The following is a 24385-nucleotide window of genomic DNA, read 5'->3' on the forward strand; positions in this document are numbered from 1 at the left end:
AGTTCACATGTTGCTGAAGCCTGGCTTGGAGGATTTTGAGCATTACTTTACTAGCGTGTGAGATGAGTGCAATTGTGCTGTAGTTTGAGCATTCTTTGGCATTGCCTTTCTTTGGGATTGGAATGAAAACTGACCTTTTCCAGTGCTGTGGCCACTGATGAGTTTTCCAAACTTGCTGGCATATTGAGTGTAGCATTTTAACAACATCATCTTTTAGGATTTTAAGTAGCTCAGTTGGAATTCCATCACCTCCACTAGCTTTGTTCATAGTGATGCTTTCTAAGGCCCACTTGACTTCACATTCCAAGATGTCTGGCTCTAGGTCAGTGAGCACATCATCGTGATTATCTGGGTCGTAAAGATCTTTTTTCAAAATTCAGTAGTTGGGTGCAAGCTCAGAATGATCTCAATTTGTTTCCAAGACAAACCATTCAATATCACAGTAATCCAAGTCTATGCCCCAACCACTAACGCCAAAGAAGCTCAAGTTGAATGGTTCTATGAGACTACAAGACCTTCTAGAGCTAACACCAAAAAAGATGTCCTTTTCACCACAGGGGACTGGAATGCAAAAGTGGGAAGTCAAGAGACATGCACACTACTATATATAAAATAGATAAGCAGCACAGGGGACTATACTCAATAGTGTATAATAACCTAGATGGGCAAAGAGTCTGAAGAAGAATATAGGTATGTATGTACATAAAGCTAAATCACTGTGCTGTACACATGAAACCACCACAACATTGTAAATCAATTTTACTTAAAAAAAAAAAAAACACTTAAGGCAAACCCAAAGGGCCATGTAGTCAGAGTTGTGTGTTCATCAGAGCATCGTCAAAATGAGGGAAGGGAGGGGAGGGGGGCAGGCTCAGCACATGGCTCTTCCTCGTCACTCCTGCGCATGTTCCTGGTCCTGAAGTCCATTCGTTGGCAGTGACAGGGCCATGGGAGGAGTTTCATTTAATTGATGTTTGTCTGATATAAGCCCTTCCATTCCTTTATAACCTACCTACACTATCATATTTTAAGTTGCAGGTAGCTTGTAGATGTGTCTTTAAGATACGACTGTTACAAGCAGCGATTGTAACATGACACTGGAGTTTCGGTGGATGCTGATGCGATGTGCATGACAACCACAACACACACGGGAAGGAAGTGACGGATGCGCCTCTTGCATCCCACCTGAAATGGTGAGATACCAATTCTACTAGATTGATAGTAGAGGGAGAAGTTTGTGTGTATATAGTAATCCCTGTGCAAATGGATTTAGTTAGAAAACCAGCAGGCAGATCAAAATGAAATACTGACAAATATTCCAATAATCCAAGAGAAGACAGGAAATGGGGGAGAAGAGGCGGAGACAAATAGAGAACATGTATTAAAACAGTGGCTCTAAATTCGATGTATCAACAATTAGAATAAGGGCAAATGACCTAAGAATCCAATGAAGACAGAAACGGTCAGCCTGGACACAGGTAACAAGAGCTCTCCACAGCCACCTACAGAAGCTGCTGTGATATGAAGATACAGACGTTGAAGATAAAAGGATAGAAAAAGACACTGAGCACATGCCAACTTAAAAAGCTGAGGTTACATAGTGAACTTTAGAGTAAAGAAGATTACGTAACAACAAAATAACCAAGTCACCAAGACGTGACAATCCTGAATGCATGGGCATCTGACAGCAGAGCTTCAAATCACAGGAGCTCAGCGTGATAGACTTGAGGGGGGTGGTGGCCCCACCGCTGTAAGTGGGGCTCCACCCGCCAGTCTCAGCCAGCCCGCGGCCAGCACGGCTCCGTGGGGCCTGAGTGGCCAGAGCCACATGACCTTCCCACATCCTGGAGCTTCGAGTCCAAGATCACGGAGCTGGCAGGGCTGGTCCCAGCCAGAGTCCTCTCCCAGGCGGATGGACAGTCACCTTCCTGCTGCAACCCCATGTGACCTTGCTCTGTGCTTGTGGGGGAGAGACACAGAGAGTGAGACAGAGAAAGAAGGAGATAGGGACAGAGACACAGAGACAGAGATACAGAGACAGACAGAAACATGGAGGCACAGAGAGTGAGACAGGGACATGGAGAGACAGAGAGATACAGAGTCAGAAAGAGAGAGACACAGAGAGAGACAGAGACAGAGACATGGAGAGACAGAGACACAGAGAGAGAGACACAGAGAGAGACAGAGACAGAGGCTGAGACAGAGAGAGAGGAAGACAGGGACACAGACACAGAGGCAGACAGAGACATGGAGGGACAGAGACACAGAGAGAGAGACAGAGAGAGACACACAGAGAGACAGAGACAGACAATGACAGAGACAGAGACATGGAGAGACAGAGACACAGAGACAGAGACATGGAGAGACAGAGACACAGAGAGAGAGACACAGAGAGACAGAGACATGGAGGGACAGAGACACAGAGAGAGAGAGACAGAGAGAGAGAGACACAGAGAGACAGAGACAGACAATGACAGAGACAGAGACATGGAGAGACAGAGACATGGAGACAGAGACACGGAGAGACAGAGACACAGAGAGAGAGACATGGAGAGACAGAGACATGGAGACAGAGACATGGAGGGACAGAGACACAGAGAGACAGACAGAGAGAGAGAGACACAGAGAGACAGAGACAGACAATGACAGAGACAGAGACATGGAGAGACAGAGACAGAGAGATACAGAGTCAGAGAGACAGAGACACAGAGAGAGAGACAGAGACAGAGAGACACAGAGAGAGATCTGACATTTCCCTCTCTGGTCCTGTGGCTTACAGCCCTATCTTCATGACCTCAGGTAACCTTAATTACCACCTAGCGATCCCCTCTCCAAATACAGAAACACTGGAGGTTAGGGCTTCCAAATACGTTTGGGGGAAGCACAATTCTGTCCATAACAACTCCTCTCTCAGTAACTGACAAAACAGTTGGCAGAAAATTAGCAAGGTCATATAAGAACCCACCAGGGCCATGAACCAACTGGATCTAATCGACATTTAGTGAACACACCAAACAAGGCCAAAACGCGCATTCTCTTTAAGCGCCAATGGAACATTCACCACGATAGACACGCCTTCGGCCATACGACACAGCCCTCTGTGACCCGTGGACTGCAGCACACCGGGCCTCCTGGTCCTCACCGTCTCCTGAAGTTTTGCCCAAGTTCACCTTTGCGTCAGCGATGCCGTCCAGCCATCTCACCCTCTGATGCCCTCTTCTCCTTCTGCCTTCAGAACACACTTAATAAGCTTAAAAACAAAATTCTCAAAGGAATTAATGAAGAAATCAATAACAGACAAACATCTGGAAAATTCCCCGAATATGTGGAAATTAAACAATATGCCTCTGGATAATTTACGTACCAGGGAGGATATTTCAGCAAAACGAAATTATTTGAACGGAGTGAAAATAAAGATGCAACATATCAAAACTAAAGAGTATTTAGAGGAAAATTTATAGAAATAACTGCTTATATTATAAGCATTTAACTTGAAGTAATAAAGAAATACTAAAGACAGAAGAAAATTAGAAATTAACAATGTAAGCTTCTACCAAGAAATTAGAAAATGAAGACCAAGTTAAACTGAAAGCAAGCAGAAGGAAAGAAAGAATAAAGATAAGAGGAATCAATGAAATTGAAAGCAGAAAGATAATTCAGAAAAAAAAATCAATGAAGCTAAAAGCTGGTTCTCTGAAAATATCAATAAGACTGACAAACGCTTAACCAAACGGATGAGAGAGGCAGAGAGGAGACACAAAGAAAGTGGAGAGGAGGTGCCTGGCGACCCCACAGATGTTAAGGCGTTGTACGGACCATTGAGAGCTGCTCCAGTGCGTGCGCTTGGCAATCAGAGGCAGCAGACCAATTACTTTAAACACAGATCACCAGAACTCATCCAAGAAAAAATAAACAGCTCAAATAATCCTTCTTGTAGTAAAATAATTGAATTCGCAGTGGAAAACCTGGTGAAAACTCCAGATACAGATTGTTTTATTAGTGAATCTTACAAATATTTAAAGAAGAAACAACCAGCTCTACACAATCGCCCCTGGAAGACAGAAGACCAGCTCTTCCTACCTGACGCTCTGAGGCCAGCATCGCCCTGAGAGCAAAACTAGGCAAGCAACAGCTGAGAAATGAAACTGCATGGAAACACACTTCATAAACCGAGATGCAAAAATGCCCAACAGTATATTAGGAGGTCAGACTAAAGGTGTAAAAATGATGATGCGCTGTGACTGAGGGGGATGTTAAGGCTGGATTAAACACTTGAAATTCAGCCAGTATAGTCTACCATATTCATCAGATAAAAAAGAAAAACTATGTGATCATTTCAGACGATACAAAAAAAAAAAGAAGATAAAATGTAAGATCCATCCATGACAAAAAGTCTCAGCGAACTAGGACTAGAAGGGAGTACCCTTAACCTGATGAATGTTGTCTATTTAAAAATGTACACCTAACACCACACTCAATGGCTAAAAACTGAATAATTTCTTGCCAAAATTTGGATTAAGGAAAGTGTGTCTGCTCTCACCACTCCTTTCAACATCATGCTGGAAACCGTAGTGCAAAAGAAGATAAAGCCACAAAGACTTACAGATTGGAAAGGAAGGAATAAAACCATATCTGTTGGTAGGTGTTACAATTGTTTATGTAAAAAATTAAGGAATTTACAAAAAAGAACAACTAGGGCTACCAAACAAATTAGAATTAATTTGTCACAGAATTTGTCACAGAATACAAGCTCAACACACAAAAATCAATCACATTTTTATATCCTAACAACAGACACACAGAGACCAAAATTTACAGCTCTGAGCCATTCATAATTGCTCCAAAATAAAATATGTACAGATTTAATGGATACATATGTATACATAACATATACATTTCCTGGTGGCTCAGTGGTAAAGAGTCTGCCTGCAATGAAAGAGGGGCAGGAGACTCGGGGTTGATCCCTGGGTCAGGAAGATCCCCTGGAGAAGGGAATGGCTACCCACTCCAGTGTTCTTGCCTGAAGAACTTCATGGACAGAGGAACCTGGCGGGCTTCAGTCCACGGGGTCGCAAAGAGTCGGACTCGACTGAGCGACCTAGCAGTCAGTACACGCATGTAACAAAGTGTGAGAGGGCTTGTAAGCTGAAAGGGACAATAAGCTGATGAAAGAAATCAAAGAAGACATAAAGCGTGTGTGGACTGGAAGACTCAATAAGGTAAAAGGGCAGTTCTCCCCAAATTGATCTGTGTATTTTATGCAATTCCAATAAAAATCTCAGCAAATGTTTCTAGATAAAGTGTTAGTCATTCAGTCATGTCCAGCTCTCTGCGATCCTACGGACTGTAGACCATGAGGCTCCTCTGTCCATGGAATTTTCCAGGCAAGGATACTGGAGTGGGTTGCCAGTATCCTCCTCCAGAGGAGTTTCCTGACCCAACGAGGGAACCGGCATCTCTTGCATCTCCGGCTTCGGCAGGCAGATTATTTACCGCTGTGCCTCCTGGGAAGCAGGTGTCAAACAGACAACCAGACAACCCTGTTGATAAAGGTGAAGGACTTCATCAGACGCTTCACTAAAGACTTTTAGGTGGCATATGAGCACATAAGAAGACGTTCAACATTGTTAGTCATGCTGCTGCTGCCGCTAAGTCGCTTCAGTCGTGCCCGACTCTGTGCGACCCTATAGACGGCAGCCCACCAGGCTCCCCCGTCCCCGGGATTCTCCAGGCAAGAACACGGGAGTGGGTTGCCATTTCCTTCTCCAATGAGTGAAAGTGAAAAGTGAAAGTGAAGTCGCTCAGTCGTGTCCAACTCTTCGCAACCCCATGGACTGCAGCCCACCAGGCTCCTCCGTCCCTGGGATTTTCCAGGCAAGAGTACTGGAGTGGGGTGCCATTGCCTTCGCCAGTAGAATCTATACCTCACTCTTTTTAGTCATTTTAATCCACAATCAAAATCTGGAAACAACTTCATGTCTCTCAACAGGTGAGTGGATGTCCGTGGATGGAATACCAGGGAGCAGTTAAAAGGCACAAACTACTGAATGCCATGACAACGCGGGTGACTCCAAACACACGCTGCTGAGTGAAGACAGCGGTCTCAAAAGGTAAATCCACACGACCTTCCGGAAAAGACAACACTTCAGAGGTGGGGAAACAGGTGACGGTTTTCCAGGGGTTTGGGCTGGAGGAAGGGTTTGACTACAAAAGGGAGGCTCAAAGGAAGGTTTCGGGTGAGGGAGCTGTCTCGTTTCTGCATCAAGGCGACCGCCACTGGCTTTTCTCTGTGCCCCCGCGCAGGGAATCACAGCTGACCTCGCGGTCAGTTCAGACACCCACATGGAAAGCTGGACCTGGCCCAGAGCCACGTCTCTGTCCTGCCCCTTTGAGGCCCTTTGAGTCCTCTTGGCATTTTCCCTGCAGGGAGATGTCAGCAAATCAAAGCCTACTTTTTCACGTCCATGAAGCTGGTGAGAATTCAGGTGTGTGTCTGCGGGACATGACCGGGCCCCACCCTGTGCGGAGCAGGTGCCTCCCAGGACTTCAAAGGTCCCAGAGGAAAGGGGCTGCAAACAGGTGAGTCAGCCCATTGTTCACTATCTCAAAAATCAATGGAGTCCAAAGGAAAACTCTTTATTTAATGAGCCAAAATATGGAGCTAATTGGTTTTTGAAAGGATATTGCTTCCTGCTCCCTGAGACTGAAAAGAGCCCTTTGAACAAACCCATTAACAGAGACTGAGTTCTGAAAACGGTTGCTTGGGGTTAACTAAGTACAGAAAGGGGCTTCCCAGGTGGAAGATCCCCTGGAGGAGGAAATGGCAACCCACTCCAGTGTTCTTGCCTGGGAAATCCCGGGGACGCCTGGAGGGCTGCAGTCCACGGCTTACAAAGAGTCCGACCCGACCAGGCACTCACACAAGCGCAGAGGTCAGGAGACACCTCAGTCTTTCCCGTGGGGTCCCGAAGAAGGTGCACCTCAGGTGATATGGCTCCAGGGGGACCCACCCCAGGAAGCCTGTGCCTGGCCCTCTGTGGCAGGCTGGCCATGTGGCCGCCCCTCCTTTCTGGTGCCCGGGGTCTCGTGGGGGGTGGTCTCCATCACTGCTGGAGAGCGAAGCTCAGGTGAGTGCTGAGCGATGCCCCTCACCCTGGGGGTCCTGTGGCTGTCGGTTGAGATCCCGTGGCTGGCAAAGCTCCTCTCTGGACACCTGCCTGGGCCTCCGGGTCCCTCCAGGTGCCCCTGAGACGTGAGAGGGTACAGAACCCCAGGGAGCCTCTTCGCAGAGGCTCACCTGTAGGGTCACGGTGACCACGTGGACAGCTGCCCGTGTCACAGGGCCGTGCCCGCCTACACAGGGCCTCGGGGAAGGGCCTCCCTGCCTCCCCCAGCTCCTGGGGGCTCCGGACGCCTCTGGGGCTGTGGCAGCGTCGCGCCCGCTCCGCCTCCGTCAGCGTGTGGTCCTCGGTGTGTGTGTGTGTCTGCGTTTGCCCTCCTCTTACCGGGACACCTGTGATGGCGCATGGGCCCACCCAGAAACCCAGGAGAAAATCCCCCCAAGACCCTGAGGTTAATCTCGTCTTCTGACACACAGGCAACAGTCAGGAGCACCACAGGTTCCACAGGGACTCTTTGGGGGGAAGGAGCATTTTTCAGTTTCACAAAACACACTACACAGGAAACTGTGAGCTCCCGGAGCAAAGATCTCCCTCTGCATTTGTTTGCTTTTCTGGGAGCCTCATCATGGACTATTCATTTCAACTGCTGATCATTATAAGTGACAAAGGGCAGAGGGCATGGCTTCAGAATCCACACTCACTCTGTAGCTGGGAAACCAGTCGGCTAATTTTCAGGTTCTGCTTGTACTTCGCCCTGATCTGTTCCATCATCATCAAGAAGCTTGGACTGGGCCAGGCTGGACCCACACTCAGAGCCACACGGGGCCCCTGAGAAGAGGAAGTGACAGGTCCACCCGGTCCGTCTCCTCTTCCCTGACTGAGCCTGGGGGCCTCTCACTCCCCACTCCTCTGCTAGGAGCACCCACCCCCACACCCCCTCCCCTTCCTCTTTGGGGACCATGTCTTGTCTCCCCCGAGTGGAAAGGGAGCCCTCCTGTGGCACATGTGCCTTACAGCTGCATGTGCTCTGAACATGCTTGACTGAGTGGTCTAGTCTGTATCACACACGTTCCATCTCCCACCTCAACTGATCCCAGGATCAGGTGGGCATGCCTTCAGCTGCAGCACCGGTCACTCCGCATTAGTCTCTTCTCTCTGGGCCAGGAGGCTGGAGGCCAGCGACTGGCACTGGTTTGGAGCACAGGCTGGGCACCTCTGTGATGTCAACTTCCTTCCTCCTTCATTGTGCCAAGATGGCTGCTGCAGCTCCAGGTATCACAACTGTGTCAAGGCAAAAAAAGAAGGTCCTGGCATATGTCACCTATACGTATTCCTTTTTCCAGAAAATCAAAACTTTACCCCCAAGTGCCACTGCAGCCTCCTGCTTAGTTCTTATCAGTCAGAAGTGGCCAACCACAGCTGTAAGAGATGTAGAGAGGGTCTCCACCCCCTACATTATAAATAGACAAGGTTGAAGAGGGCTAGGAACCACTGCTCCCCTGGAGAACCTTGTTAATTTTTTTTATAGAGATGAGAAGACTATGTTTGGAGAGCAGCTTGCCCAAGCCACACAGGCCAGAAAGCCAGCCCAGGGCACCCTGCTGGTCATAGGCTGGCTCCCCGACGCCCCACAACAGGCCCTTCTTCCGGCTGTACTGTTCAACCTGAGTGCCTGGCTCTCAGTCCTGTGGCCCTCCACGCTGCCCGCTGTAAAGGAGACGTAACCAGTGACTGTCAAAAGCATTGCAGCGCCTGGCCCCTTGCTGGGCACTCACCAAGCTCTGCCACGTGAGGGCTCCAAGCCCAGTGGGAACCAGTGCTTCCAGGGCAGGCAGGGCGATGCTGGAATCTTCAGGGTCAGCACAGGCAGGTTCTCGGGGAGGAGTGAAAGCGGCTGACCGAGGCTGGTGGTGAGGGACCAGGGTGGGAGCAGGCCTGTGAGGCTTGCCGACCCCAGGTCATACTCTGCCTGGTCCTCGGGAGGGTCAGGGCCCCTGGTGTCTCAGCTGAGGTCTGCCCTCATCCCTGTGTCTGCCCCGGTGGGATGAGCAGGAGTGTGTGGCGGGGAGGGGTGGGCAGGGCAGCTCCCACCTGGAAGAGGCTAGGTGCACCCAGTCCCGCATCTCTGGGTGAGAGTCCTGAGGGGCTGTCCAGATGGAGCCATGGCCTGCCTGCGGGGCGGCCGCTGCTCGCGCCCACGCACCCATGCAGAAATTCACGCCCAGGTGTCCTGTCTCTGTACTTTCAGAAAGAGCTGGAAGTTTTGATTTTCCTGAGAAGTCTCAGGCTTTTGTAAGGCCTTACAAATAGCTGAGAAGAGAAGCAAAAGGCAAAGGAGAAACGGAAAGATATACCCATTCGAATGCAGAGTTCCAAAGAATAGCAAGGAGAGATAAGAAAGCCTTCCTCAGCGATCAATGCAAAGAAATAGAGGAAAACAATAGAATGGAAAAGACTAGAGATCTCTTCAAGAAAATTATAGATACCAACTGAACATTTCATGCAAAGATGGGCACAATAAAGGGCAGAAATGGTATGGACCTAAAGCAGAAGATATTAAGCAGAGGTGGCAAGAATACACAGAAGAACTGTACAAAAAAGGTCTTCATGACCCAGATAATCATGATGGTGTGATCACTCACCTAGAGCCAGACATCCTGGAATGTGAAGTTAAGTGGGCCTTAGGAACCATTACTTACGAACAAAACTAGTGGAGGTGATGGAATTCCAGCTGAGCTATTTCAAATCCTGAAAGGTGATGCTGTGAAAGTGCTGCACTCAATATGCCAGCAAATCTGGAAAACTCAGCAGTGGCCACAGCACTGGAAAAGGTCAGTTATCATTCCAGTCCCAAAGAAACACAATGCCAAAGACTGTTCCAACTACCACACAATTGCACTCATTTTACATGCTAGCAAAGTACTGCTCAAAATTCTCCAAGCTAGGCTTCAACAGTATATGAATAGAAAACTTCCAGATGTACAAGCTGGATTTAGAAAAGGCAGAGGAAGGAACCAGAGATCAAATTGTCAACATCCGGTCATAGAAAAAGCAAGAGAATTCCAGAAAACCATCTACTTCTGCTTTATTGATTACACCAAAGCCTTTAACTTTGTGGATCACAACCAACTGTGGAAAATTCTTCAAGAGATGGGAATACCAGAGCACTTTACCTGCCTCCTGAGAAATCTGTATGTGGGTCAAGAAGCAACAGTTAGAACTGGACATGGAACAACAGCCTGGTTACAAATTGGGAAAGGAGTACGTCAAGGCTGTATATTGTCACCCTGCTTATTTAACTTCTATGCAGAGTACATCATGAGAAATGCTGGACTGGATGAAGCACAAGGTGGAATCAAGATTGCTGGGAGAAATAATAATCTCAGATATGCAGAAGACAACACCCTAATGGAAGAAAGTGAAGAGGAACTAAAGAGAAGAGTCTTTTCATGAAAGTGAAAGAGGAGAGTGAAAAAGTTGGCTTAAAACTCAACATTCAGAAAACTAAGATCATGGCATCTGGTCCCATCACTTTATGGCAAATAGATGTGGAAACAATGGAAACAGTGACAGACTTTATTTTCTTGGGCTACAAAATCACTGTAGATGGTGACTGCAGCCATGAAACTAAAAGACACTTGCTCCCTGGAAGAAAAACTATGACCAACCTAGACAGCATATTAAAAACCAGAGACATTACTTTGCCGACAAAGGTCCGTATAGTCAAGGCTATGGTTTTTCCAGTAGTCATATATGGACATGGTTCTTTGAACCACAAAGAAAGCTGAGCACTGAAGAATTGATGCTTTTGAACTGTGGTGTTGGAAAAGACTCGTGAGAGTCCCTTGGACTGCCAAGAGATCCAACCAGTCAATCCTAAAGGAAAACAGTCCTGAATATTCATTGGAAGGACTGATTCTAAAGCTGAAACTCCAATACTTTGGCCACCTGATGCGAAGAACTGACTCATTGGAAAAGACCCTGATTCTGGGAAAGATTGAAGGCGGGAGGAAAAGGGGATGACAGAGGATGAGATGGTTGAAGAGCATCACTGACTCAATGGACATGAGTTTGAGTAAACTCCGGGAGTTGATGGACAGGGAGGCCTGGAGTGCTGTAGTCCATGGGGTCCCAAAGAGTTGGACACGACTGAACGACTGAACGGAACTCAGGCTTTTAGGTGTCATCAACTGTAGGGAGAAGCTGGCTTCAGTTACCTCCTCACCTAGCTGAAGCCCTGGTGGGCACAGAGGTGGCTCAGGAGCTCTGGGGACGGTCCACCCAGGTCAGCAGAACAGAGGACTCTTGGGGCTGTGGACTCTGTGGGCAGGGCAGGATCTCTAGCTGGACAAAGCCAGGAAGGAGCCCTGCCCCTGTGAACCGAGCTGCGTGGCCAAGTGTCCAGGAGAGAGGGTTGGCTGCCAGCCAGCCAAGCTGAGCTCAGCCCACTTTAGGGATTCTAGCCGGCTGTCCTTACGTCAGGTCCCCCTGATAGCTCCTGGGTCCAGTGGGTTTTACTTGCATCTTAACTGAAAGCTCAGTTGGATATAAGCATTTACACGCATGTGTGAACACAGACTCCATTCTGTGTTCAGTTGAGGTAGTCATGATAGTAAGATGTTTACATGAGCCCCTGCCCACTCTCAATCCAGTTCACCTTCCAGACAGCTGCAGGCATCATCACACCCCATTGTATGCCACACTTTGGATACAGGCTAGTTGGCAAAATGATGCATTGACAATTCACACATATTGGTGTTGACCTTGTATATAAAAACCGCTGGGAAAGGGCTCTTTCCTTCAACATTTATGAACGAATGAGCACAAGAACCAGTGAGCAGCTGTCCTTGACCAGATGCCTGTCGCTTGATGGGTGAGGCCCTAGAGCCCTGGCCGCTGGGCGGTGCCTCGCATGTGATGGGGGGTTCCCTGCCATCTGGCAGGGGAATGGCCGCCTGAGTTGGAGCTCGGGCTGCCAGAGGCGTTCAGTGGAGTGGAGGCGGGGTTGTGCAGCTCCTTGCCTCCTGTGTGGAGGGCCTGGTGCAGAAGCACCCCTGGGCTGAGCTCAAGTCTGATTCTCGGTCCAGGTGCCCCTAGCCGGCTGGTGTTTCCTCGGGGATGAAGTGACCATGCTGGCGTCCACCCCAGGGTAGAGAGACACTGATACAAAAGGTCACAGTTCCCAGGGCCCACAGCCAGTGCCACAGGTGCTTGCCCTGTCTCCTCCTGCCCCTCACCGCCCAGCCAAGGCCAGATAAAGTGCGGGAAAAGTCCAAGACGGCCCAGGCCACCAGCGCCCTGGAGGATCCCTCTGACTGCCCAGTGCATGACTGCCGTGGGCTCACCCTCAGGTCTCCATCTCTGTGGCCAGCTTCTCCCTGGGATGTTCTGACCCTGCAGTCTGGGGCTCAAGGCTGAGGGCCCTGGAAGCCTCCCTGGAATGCTCTAGAAAGCTGTAGAGGACTCAGGATTGGGCTGCCCGACCTGAAGTGACTGGCAGCAGGAGGAAGCAGTGGTGTTTGGAGTGTGGGCTGTGCCCTGACGGACAAGCTGCTTTTTTTGGGGCGGGGGGCGGTCAGTGACAGAAGCCTTTTGTTTGCCCCTGTTTACTTATGAAAGCCAGGATATTTGCTCTGTTTCTAGCGTCCTTGCTGCACCAACTCCGCTCAGGCAGCCCTGGCTGGTGACCACATGCCCTTGGCTGTGCCAGAGTCCCTCCATGGTCTTGTGGGAAGTGGGACACTGGGCAGTTATGAAGCATCACTGAATGTTTGCTGGTCTCCATAGGTGACTTGGCACAGGGCCCCACGGGGCCTGGCCCAGCAGGCGTGAAGCCCTGCCCTGCTCAGGAGAGATTCTGGTACCCTGCAGGGGACCCACACCCCAGCCCCCTGAGCACAGCCCCTGTCTACACCCTGCCCTACACTCTGTCTACACCTCTCCTACACTCTGCCATACTGTCCCACACCAGCGCCTTATACCTGCCCCTACAATCTTATCTACACCTCCGGTGCCACCACCCAGGCTGTGACATGCCAGGGGAAGCTACCAACAAGCCAGACCTGGGCAAGGGAACCCCCAGGACGCGGGCTGCCTGGGGCAGAGTCAGGCAGACGGGAATGCAGGTCTTCCCTGGAGGCGCTCCACAAAAGGCCCAGGGAGCCCGACACACCGTGAACCCCGCGGTTCAGGCTTGTCACCTAGGAACTGCGGACGTGGGCAGAGCCGGACCCGCCGTGGCCGAGTGACCCACGTAGGCCGCCGCAACCTCGGGCAGAATCCGCGGGTCCGGAGCCCAGGATGCAGACCAATCTGGGGGTGGATAGGGGCCCCAGCTGGGGCAGGTGCCCTGGTGAGGCGAGGTCCCCAAGTGGGGCGGGAACTCAGGTATGCCCTGGGGCGGGCCCCAATTTACCCTAACCCCGCCTCCGGGCTGCCTCGGCCAGACCCACATCCCCGCGCCCTACGGCCTTGGCTGCGCCCACCCGCCCTCGGCCCCGCCCCTTCATTCAGCCCCCACACCCCCCGCCCCTTACAAGCCTTGGCCACGCCCACTTCGCCCTCGACCCCCGCCCTTTCCCTCCAGCACCGCCCCTTGGCACCGCCCTCAGCACCGCCCCTCCCCGGCCCTTTGCGTCCCCGGCCCTTTGCGTCCCCGGCGCGCAGGCGCGGGCAGGTGCGCGCCGTTTGAAACTATGGCGCCGGGCGGGCGGGTGGTGCTGTGTGAGGAGAAGATCCGGGAGAAGAGCGGCCTGGCGCCTCACTGCGACCTGGGTGCGCGCCAGGCGGCGGGCGGCGGGCGGCGGGCGGCGCTGGCCGAGGGCGCGAGCTTCCCGCCGCCGTGTCGGAGGACCGGTCAGGCCAGAGGTGCCGAAAGAGACCGCTCGGTTCCGAGCCGCCCCAGGCCTGAGGGGCGGGCGCGGGGAGCGCAAAGCGGGGCGGGGAGGCGGTGGGGCTGAGAGCGCGGGCCTGGGGGCCCCCGAAGAGCGGGGCCCGGGGCGAGCTGGGGTCCCGAGCGGAGGCCCTTGAGGGGCCGGGGCGGCCCGGCCCTCGCGCCGTCTGAGGGGAGCTCCTCTGGGGCGCGTCTGCGGAGCCTTTGCGGCGGTGTTTTTTGCGTTATCTGGGAAGATCACTTGGGTTTCCTTTCACCCGTTAGTCAGCTGGATTAGGCTGGTTTTCTCCGAAAGCTTGAAGCACCTTCGTTTCTGGAGGATCTCTGAAACGTACTCGTTCGCCCCTCCCAGGCCGAGGATCTCTGGACTCGTGTTCAAGACGGATGTTGGGCGCTAGTTTTCTTTTTTTATTATTTTGTCTGGTTCTGGTATCAAGGTAACACCGAGCTCATGACATCGTGGGCAAAGTGCCTCTTCGGTTTTCTAGAAGAGATTCTGTAAAATTGGTGCCAGTTCTTTTTTGCTTGGTAGAACTTTCCAGCGAAACCTTATGCGCCTGAAATTTTCTGTATTTGAAGCTTTTAAATTACAAATACAATGTCTGCAGTTGTTATAGAACTATTCATATTATCGACTTCATCTTAAGTGAGTTATGGTTGTGTGGGGTTTTGCAAAACTGATTTCATCCAACATGTTAAATTTGTGTGTATAGAGTTTGTGGTATTTCCTTATTAGCTTGTTAATGTCTGTGTGGTCTGTAGTGATACCCTTCTTCCATTTCTGATATTGGTCATTTCTGTCTTTTTTGGTCTTTCTTGAGGTTTATGGATTTTATTACACTTGTCAGTGAGCCAGCTTTTGGGTTTTCTTCATAGGTTTTTTGGTTTTGAATTTCACTGATTCTGTATTATTTTCTTCTTCCTGCTGCTTTGCATTTATTTTGCTCTTTTTCTTGATTCTTGAGATGAAAATTTAGATTTCTGATTTGAGACTTTCATTTTAGTGCTGTAAGTTTCCCTTTAAGCACAACTTTAGCTGCATCCAAAAGTTTTGTTGTATTTTCATTTTCATTTAGTTCACTGCGTTTTTTAAATTTCCCTTGACTTTCTCTTAGACCTACGGATTGTTCAGAAATTTTTTTTTTCATTTTTGTGTGACTGGAGGTTTTCCTAGTTTGTTTGGTATTTTTTTCTTTCTGTTATTTATTCTGATGTGATTCCATTATGGTCAGAAAACATACTCTGTATGGTCTTAATTGTTTTAAATTTGTTGAAGTTAGTTTTATGGCCCACAATCTGGCCTATATGTACCAAGTGCAGTTGGAAGGAATGTGTACTCTGTCACTGACTGGAGTGTTGTATAAACATGAGTTTGATTCTGTTGACTTACGTTGCTCAGTTCTTTTTTATCCTTGCTGATTTTCTGTCCAGTGAGTCTCTCAATTACCAGGAGATAGGTATTGAGATCCCTAACTATAATTGTGGATTTATCTATTTCTCTTTCCACTTCATGTGTCTTGAAACTGCTATTTGGTGCATACATATTTAGGATTTTTATGTCTTCATATTGGAGTGACCTTTGTAACATATGTAGTATTCCTCCTTATCCCTGATAATTTTCTACAGTGAGACATCTACTTTATCTAATATTCAGTTCAGTTCAGTCCCTCAGTCGTGTCCGACTCTTTGTGACCCCATGAATCACAGCACGCCAGGCCTCCCTGTCCATCACGAACTCCTGGAGTTTACTCAAACTCATGTCCATTGAGTCAGTGATGCCATCCAGCCATCTCATCCTCTGTCGTCGCCTTCTCCTCCTGCCCCCAATCCCTCCCAGCATCAGCGTCTTTTCCAATGAGTCAACTCTTCGCATGAGGTGGCCAAAGTTTTGGAGTTTCAGCTTCAGCATCAGTCCTTCCAATGAACACCTAGGACTGATCTCCTTTAGGATGGACTGGTTGGATCTCCTTGCAGTCCAAGGGACTCTCAAGAGTCTTCTCCAACACTGTAGCCTAATTAGTGTAGTCATGTATGGATGTTTGAGTTGAACCATAAAGAAAGCTGAGCGCCAAAGAATTGATGCTTTTGAACTGTGGTGTTGGAGAAGACTCTTGAGAGTCCCTTGGACTGCAAGGAGATCCAACCAGTCCATCCTAAAGGAAATCAGTCCTGAATATTTGATGAAAAGAGCTGACTCACTGGAAAAGACCCTGAAGCTGGGAAAGTTTGAAGGCAGAAAGAGAAGGAGATGACAGAGGATGAGATGGTTGAATAGCATCACTGACTCAATGGACATGAGTTTGAGCAAGCTCCAGGAGTTGGTGATGGACAGGGAGGCCTGGCGTGCTGCAGTCCATGGAGTTGCAAAGAGTTCAACAGGACTGAGCGACTGAACTGACTGAGTGTAGCCTCTCCAGCTTTCTTTTGTCTAGTATTTGCAGGGTATGTCTTTATCTATTTGTTTACTATTTCATCTGTAAGTGTACATATATCGTAATATTTGAAATAAATTTCTTGTAGATGGTATATGGTGGTTTAGTCGCTAAGTTGTGTCCAACTCTTGTGACCCCATTGGACTAGCCCGCTGGGCTCTCTCTCCATGGGATTCTCCAGGCAGGCATACTATAATGAGTTGCCATTTCCTTCTCCAGGGGATCTTTCCCACTCAGGAATCGAACCCGGGTCTCCTGCGTAGTAGCTAGATTCTTTACTGACTGAATTAACAGGGGAATCAGTATATACTATATATAATTTCTAATCTACTCTGCTAACCTCTGTCTTTTACAATGTAAAAATGTTAGTTGCTCAGTTGTATCTGACTCTTTGTGACCCCATGGACTGTAGTCTGCTAGTCTCCTCTGTCCATGGAATTCTCCAGGCAAGAATGTTGGAGTGGGTAGCCATTTCCTTCTCCAGGGGATCTTCCTGATCCAGGGATCGAACCCTGCATTGGTTCCTCATCTCCTGCATTGCAGGCAGGTTCTTTACTGTCTAACTCGTCAGGGAAGCTTCCCTTTTATAGCATATTTAGACCATTTATTAATATTAATATGGCTTATGTGTGCCATTTATTATTTTTCTGTTTACTCCCTTTGTTTTTTCTTCTTTTGTTTCCTATTTCCTTCCTTTCCGTGTTTCCTCTTTCCTTCCTTTTCCTTAGTCATGTCTGACTCTTTGCGACCCCATGGACTATACAGTCCATGGAATTTACAGGCCAGAATACTGGAGTGGGTAGACTTTTCCTTCTCCAGGGGATCTTCCCAACCCAGGAGTCGAACCCAAGTCTCCTGCATTGCAGGCAGATTCTTTACCAGGTGAGCCACAAGGGAAGCCCCTTCCTTACTTGAGTATTTTTTATTATTTGATTTTGATTTATCTATTATATTTCTGAGCATATCTCTTCATATACCTTTTTAGTCATTGCTCTACATATTACAGTGTACAGTGTTTATGTGATTTAACACAGTTTACTTGTGTGGATGGTTTACCATGTCAAGTGAAAATAGAAATTTTACCACCATTTTTTGTTGGTGTCCTTCAGCTGTTCAGTTGTGTACGACTCTGAGATCCAGTGGACTGCAGCACGCCAGGCTTCCCTGTCCTTCACTGTCTCCTGGACTTTGCTCAAATTCATGCCCATTGAGTCAGTGATGCCATCCAACCATTTCATCCTCTCCTGCCCCCTCCTCCTGCCTTCAATCTTTCCCAGCATTAGGGTCTTTTCCAGTGAGTCAGCTGTTCGCATCAGGTGGCCAAAGTATTGGGGCTTTAACATAGGTCTTTCTAGTGAATATCTGGGGTTGATTTCCTTTAGGATTGACTGGTTTGATCTCCTTGCAGTCCAAGGGACTCTCCAAGAGTCTCCAGCACCACAGTGTAAAAGCATCAGTTCTTTGGCGCTCAGCCTTTATGGTTCAACTCTCACATCTCTACGTGACTACTAGAAAAACCATAGCCTGACTATATGAACCTTTGTCGGCACAGTGATGTCTTTGCTTTTTAATACGCTGTCTTAAGTTTGTCATAGCTTTTCTTCCAAGGAGCAAGTGTCTTTTAATCTCATGGCTACAGTCACCGTCCTCAGTGATTTTGAAGCCCAAGAAAATAAAGTCTGTCACTGTTTGCATTTTTTCCCCATCTGTTTACTGTGAAGTGATGGGACTAGATGCCATGATCTTCATTTTTTGAATGTTGAGTTTTAAGCCAGCTTTTTCACTCTCCTCTTTCACCCTCATCAAGAGGCTCTTTAGTTTCTCTTCACTGTGTTCCATTAGGGTGGTGTCATCTGTGTGAAAATGAAGTCGCTCAGTCGTGTCCAACTCTTTGCAACCCCTTGGACTGTAGCCCATGAGGCTCCTCCGTCCATGGGATTCTCCAGGCAAGAATACTGGAGTGGGTGGCCATTTTCTTCTCCAGGGGATCTTCCCAACCTAGCGATCGAACCCCGGTCTCCCGCCTCACAGGCAGATGCTTTACCATCTGAGCCACCAGGGAATGCAGCCACCTGTATGATATATGCAAATATCATCTGCATATCTGAGGTTATTGATATTTCTCCTGGCAATCTTGATTCCAGCTTGTGCTTCATCCAGCCCAGCGTTTCACATGATGTACTCTGCAAGTGTACCACCATTTAGGTTTCATTTTTCTCCCACTGTATGATTTGTCTAGATATTTCATCTGCATACCTGAGAGCCACAGTAATGGTGAGATTTTTGCTTTTTACAATCATCTGACAGTTTAAATAGCTTAGGAGGAAGCATTAACCCAAGTGTTTACCTGTTTCATTTCTTCATGCCTAATGTCCCAGGTTTCCTTCTTTTATCTTTCCTTGATGTTTAAAGGTTTTTCTTAAGCAGTTATCTACTGGCAGGCGTGCTGGTGAAAAGTTCTCTTAGCGTTTCTTCATTTAAGAATACCTGTATTTCACCTTCAGTCGTAAAGACTGTTATTGGAGAATATAGATTTCTAAGATGAAAGTTCTTTTTTTCAGCAATTGAAAAATGTGAGAGCACTTCCTTTAGGCCACCATGGTTTCTGAAGAGTCACTCCCTACCACGGGAGTTGTGTCTCCCTCTGGGTGATGCCTTTCTCTCTGGTTGCTCTCGAGATTCTTTCATTGCCATCAGTGGTTTTGATTCTGATGTGTTAGCTTTTGCCTTTATTCTGTTTGGTGTTTTTTCAGCTTCTTGAATATGTAGGGTTTTGTTTTTTTGCCAAATTTGGAAAGTTTTCAGCTGTTACTTCTTTAATTTTTTTTTTTTTTTTTTTTTAAGCCATGCTGTTTTTCTCTTCTTGAAACTCTCATTGGAACTCCATGGGTTCCCAAGGACATGAATGTTAGATTGCTTTTTCTATTTCTACAGAACCTTGAAGCTCTGTTCATTTTTTTAGTCTGTTTTCTCTCTTGGTCAGATAGGACAATTTTGTTTAATTTATCTTTGCATTTACTCTCTTTGAATTTTTCCCTGTCATCTCCATTCTGTTATTAAGCTGCTCCCATGGTTTTTGTTTGTTTCTTTCAGTTATTTTTCACTTCTCAAATTTCTATTTGTTTCTTCTTTATATCTTCTGGTTTTTTGCCAAGAATCCCTACTTTCTCATTTTTTAAAGCATGTTCATAATTGCTCATTGAACTATTTTTGTATCAGTTGCTTTAAAATCCTCGTTAGATAATTCTGGTTTCTCTCATCTCATTATTGGTGTCTATTGTTTTCTCTCATCCAGATTGAGATTTTCCTAGTTCTTCATCATTTTTGATTGATCGTTTTGATTGGGGTTCTGCTTCCTGTTTAAATCTTGTTACTCGGTTCTGTCACTGCCTGGATGCTGCCTTGTTGCTGAGGCGGTGGCCAGGCCCCTGTCATACACACAGCCTCTACAGATGCCTCATTACAGACAGCCCAGGACAGTAGTTGGGTCCACTCTCGCGGTCCCAGTGCTGGCCACTGTGCAAGGCCAAGGGTACGAGGTCCATGATTTTCCCTTGGTGTTGGGTGGGAGTGGGGCTGGGGTTGTCAGGAGTCTGTCCTGCAAGGCCATCTCTCCTGCAAGGCCATCACTGACCATCTTTGACAGTGGACAGCAGGCTTACCCATATCTTTTGGTAGATGTCCGTGGGTGTTTGTGGGCGGCCAGCTTCTCTTGCATTCAGATTGGGATGCATAGGAGACAACAAAACCAGCCCTCAGTGCTTGACCCTTTTTTTAGGTCCCTAGACGGTTGGCCTTCTGCCCCCACCCTTCAGTTGCCAGGCACTTGCTTCCTGTGTTGTTGTCCAGGGTTGTTAGGTCTAATGGGAGGAATAGGGTGAAATGTGTCTGCTCTGTCTTGTCTGAAACTGGAAAGCCAAAAACCAGTTTTGTATTTAATCAAAATGTGTTTTAAAACAAAAGTTTCCAGGGAAATATTTGGTGCATCCAAACACAGAGTGTCTGTTTCATTCAGTTTCAGCTCAGTTCAGTTCAGTCTCTCAGTCGTGACCGACTCTTTGTGACCCCATGAATTGCAACACGTCCGGCCTCCCTGTCCATCACCAAATCCTGGAGGGGAAACTTATATTTGTAGTGACATTTGTCTTATGAGTGCTTACCGGGTGTGTCCCAGAGAAGTGTATGGTTCCCCCCAAGTGCCACTGGCCATCACCCGTAATGGCGTGACCTCAGGTCAGCCCCTGAGAGGGTTTCAGATGTGATCCCTGCGTGGAAGCTTAGAGGCAGTGGGCTGGCAGCCCCCTTAGGGCTTCCTGGTGAGTGGGTTTTGGAGGGAGACTAAATTACTGTAATAATTAATTTTCAGTAAAATAATAAACTTAAAATCTCTTACTTTTCTATTCTTAGCTGAACTTCAGTCATTATCTATTCCTGGAACTTACCAAGAAAAGATTACTCACCTGGGAAATTCTTTGATGAATTTAACAAGTCTAAAATCTCTAGATCTCTCACGAAACTCCTTGGTTAGTCTAGAGGTAAGTTTTAGGTTTGTTTCTTAAAAGAAAATTTATTGCTATAATAGCAGGGGGAAGTACATGTATGGTAAAAAAAAAAAAAAAAAAGCACTGTGTTTCACGACTGCTTCTAAAACTTGTAAACTGTGCACCTAAAGTGACTGTGAGTGCTGTGCCGCATTCTCTGTGTTTGCTGTGAGCTGGATTTGCTATGCATCGCGTTGTATTCCAACTATAACATGAAATCACCCCGCTCTGACGAAGATGGTTTTGTCTGTAAAGGAAAAAAGGCCCGAAAGACGAGCGTGTGTGTGCCCGCCTTCATCCTGCATCAGCTGTCCTCTGCACCCACGCTGCACTTCTCATCCGTGTGTGTCTGACTGTTAGTGGCCTTGGGCCCTTGAATGGCTTGTGTGCCTGTCGCAGCAGGCGCTGGTGACGGAGAGGACGCAAGAAGTCCCCAGGCGATGACGAATGGGAACGCCGTGTGAACTGCCAGGGCCTGCGGTGGGGAGAAAGGGAGGCAGGATGCCCCTGCCTGGAGCGCGAGTCTGTCAGCGCCCCGACCTGGTTGGGAGCCCTGCCCCTCGCATCAGCGTCTGCCGCAAGATCTCGTCCCGGCTATACTCAGTCTTCTCATCTGTGAAGCGGGGGCAGCGGTGGTTCCGCCAACGGGGCTGGGTGTGAGAGCTTGGCGTTGGATGCGTCGCTCAGCTGGTGCGTGAGGCCCCGCAGGGATTGACCGGCTCGGCCGCCTCGCGCCCGGGAGCAGCGCTCGCGGCAGAGCTCACCTTTGCTCTGCTGTCCAGTGATGGGGGGCGGGGGGTGTGGAGTGAGTGTGTGTCGACGCCCGTCTCACCGTGCGTTTGTCCCGGCAGGGCATTGAGTGCCTGACGGCGCTGGAGAGCCTCAACCTCTACTACAACCGCATCTCCTCGCTGGCGGAGGTCTTCCGGCTCCACTCCCTGGCGGGGCTCTTGGACGTGGACCTGCGGCTGAACCCCGTGGTGAAGAGCGAGCCTGACTACCGCCTCTTCGTGGTGCACATGCTCCCAGGGCTCCAGCAGCTGGGTAGGCCGGCTGCGCTCCCAGCCTCTCTCGGTGCCCTGCTCGTGTTCTTGGGGCGATCGCGCTGCTGCCCCTTCTGGAGAGGGGAGCTGGTTTCCTCCTCTCACAGAAAAGCCTCCTGGGAAGGCGGCCGGGAGCCACTTCCTGAGACCACAAGTGCCTGCTGGGCTGGCCGGGGCACAGGTGTGGGCTGGCTCGGCTCTCCAGCTGTTCTCAAGCTCTGTTGTCTATTTCCTCGCATGGCCTCCTGGGTGTTGTCCCAGGCTCAGTCGGACGGCTGGATTCAGCCTGGTTTTGCATGCGCCTAGAGCACAGGAATGAGAGGTTACTGTGCTGCGCACGGCCCGGGCAACAGCGTGAGAGAGTGGGAGGGCCTCGGCGGGAGAGCCTCTTGGCAGGTGCAGCTGCCGCCATGGCCCAGGAAGAACCGAATCTCTGGGGCTTGCAGGACAAGCGGCGGGAGCCGAGGGTGTGCCAGTCCGGAGGCCCTGGGGAAGGAGGGCATAGAGTCTTAGACCTGATCCTCCTGTGGAAGTGCCGCTTGAGGGCAGTTAAGACTGTCTGATTGGAGGGTGGTGGTCCTTCTGTGCCCCCAGTGATCAGTGCGTGTTGTCCACTCGGGGGGCCTTTGACCGCTTGGGGAGGCTGGAGGGATTCCAGGGTGTCTCCACCTCCCAGGTGCTGAGATAATGAAATGAGACCCACACGGCAGCGCTTGTCAGGTAGATGCTGGGCAGCGGGCAGACCATGGCTCCTGCCCGTTCAGTGTCCACAGGACCTGCAGACACTCCGGGTTCTGCCCCCTCAGCTGCACAGAGCGTCTCTCACAAGCACCCCAGCTGTGCCTGCCTTGGCTCACCTCCTTGTCCCCGGGCTGGTGGCCCTGGCTCTAGGGAGCCTGGCTGCGTGGTTAGGCCACACCAGCCTGGGCCTGGGGCACTGACCCCCAGAGGTGCACTGTTTGTTCAGACCTACTTAGGGTTTCAACGTTTTGTTGGTTTTTAGATATTTGGGAGGATTAAATGCTTGTGTCCTTAGTTAGTTAAGTTGCTCAGCCGTGTCTACCTCTTTGCGACCCTGTGGACTGTAGCCCATCAGATTCCTCCGTCCATGGGATTCTCCAGGCAACAGTACTGGAGTGGGTTGCCATTTCCTTCTCCAGGGGATCTTCCCGACCCAGGGATCGAACACAGGTCTCCTTAGTTGACTGTATAAGTATTCTGTAAACTATTGAAGCATTACAATCCTTCTTGAAAGTTGTGCAGTCTTCAGTCTTAAATGATTAGTTTCTACTTGTGATAAAAGTTTTCGATTCGGTCTTATAGAGTTGTTCCAGTCTGAAAGGTACTCAGACATGAGAAAGGAGAGTCACTGGAGTCCGTGCTGCGGGAGCCCTGGAGCTCTTGGAAGGCCCGCTGTCCCGCCGGGCGCCGTGGGAGCTCCGAGGGAGTAACCCAAGCGCTCTGGCCGGGAGCAGAGGAGGCCCTCGCCGGGCCTGGGGGCCGCTGCCGTGCAGAGAGGGTGTGGTCTGGGTGAGACAGGTTTGCGCTGGTCTTAGCCACATGGAGCTTGAGTTCAGAGTGAGGGGCATGGCGCTGACTCAGTGAAGTTCAGGCTGAGCAAGTAGAGTCGTGAGTTGCTGGCATGAAGGCCACGTCCAGGCCATGAGAGTGCAGAGCCCAGGAGGCCTCAGACCAGCGTGTGGCGGACGGAGTCCCCGAGGGGATGGAGGGGGCTCCCGGGGGCACCCCGCGTGGGGCCAGGGCTGCCATGCAGAGTCCACACCTTGGTCCTTGTTTCTCACTGGGACATGTGCCTCTGGGCGCTGTGGGCTCAGCTTCCTGAGCAAGTCTGGGGTGGTCCTGACAAGTTCCTGAGGGCTGGCCACCAGCGTTTGGGAGGGCAGCCTCCCTTGGGCACTCCCGAGGAGGTGTGGCTGTGGACACGTGAGGCCTTCTTGGGTCCAGGGCACGTGTGGAAACAGTTAGGCTTGGCTCTGCCCCCTGTTCCAGTCCCAGGATCTGAGAGGTGAGCCCTGGGTGCTAGCACGTGGCCTGGGCCTCTTCTCTCCAGTGTGTTGGGCTCCTCGCCCGTGGACACTTGTTAGGGGTGTTTGGGGACCTTGCCCAGCATCCCTGATATGTGTCAAGAGGAGACAAGAAGGGTGTGCCTGCACGTGAACTTGAGTGTGTGTTTCCCTTCCTGTCTGAGGCTCAAGCCTGGTGTAAGCTGCCGCCTCCGGGGATCACGCTCAGCACCTCCACGGGCTCCTGTGGTGGGTTGGCCCTCGAGGGAGGGAAGGGCCCCAGAACAGGGCATTGCCTCTGGTCAGGTGCGTGTGAGGCTGAGTGGGCGGCA

At 49.7% G+C, this 24385-nt stretch overlaps 1 protein-coding gene across 39 annotated transcripts in view; it reads left to right on the forward strand.

Moving 5' to 3' along the window:
• The first annotated feature begins 1058 nt into the window (after positions 1–1058).
• Positions 1059–24385, forward strand: part of CEP72 (centrosomal protein 72) — a 49950-nt gene continuing 26623 nt past the window's right edge. For 13 of the 39 annotated variants that reach the window (XR_015149108.1, XR_015149109.1, XM_086362358.1 and 10 more), the window contains exons 1-3: positions 13796–13895; positions 20853–20980; positions 21838–22030. Coding sequence is in view for 28 of the 39 variants with exons in the window: in XM_086362358.1 (XP_086218484.1) it covers positions 13817–13895; positions 20853–20980; positions 21838–22030 (400 nt within the window). In the remaining 11 variants the exon portion in view is untranslated. Of the gene's footprint in view, positions 1194–5989; positions 6111–6426; positions 6580–13770; positions 13989–14015; positions 14660–16238; positions 17328–20457; positions 20762–20852; positions 20981–21388; positions 21677–21837; positions 22031–24385 lie in introns of those variants that run through there. The other 26 variants (XM_086362370.1, XM_086362368.1, XM_086362375.1 and 23 more) reach the window with 12 other exon arrangements.

The sequence above is a fragment of the Bos grunniens genome, chromosome 20 (genome assembly GCF_055505025.1).
Source record: "Bos grunniens cultivar Pamir isolate PY7600 chromosome 20, Bosgru_T2T1.0, whole genome shotgun sequence".
NCBI classification, from domain to species: domain Eukaryota; kingdom Metazoa; phylum Chordata; class Mammalia; order Artiodactyla; family Bovidae; genus Bos; species Bos grunniens.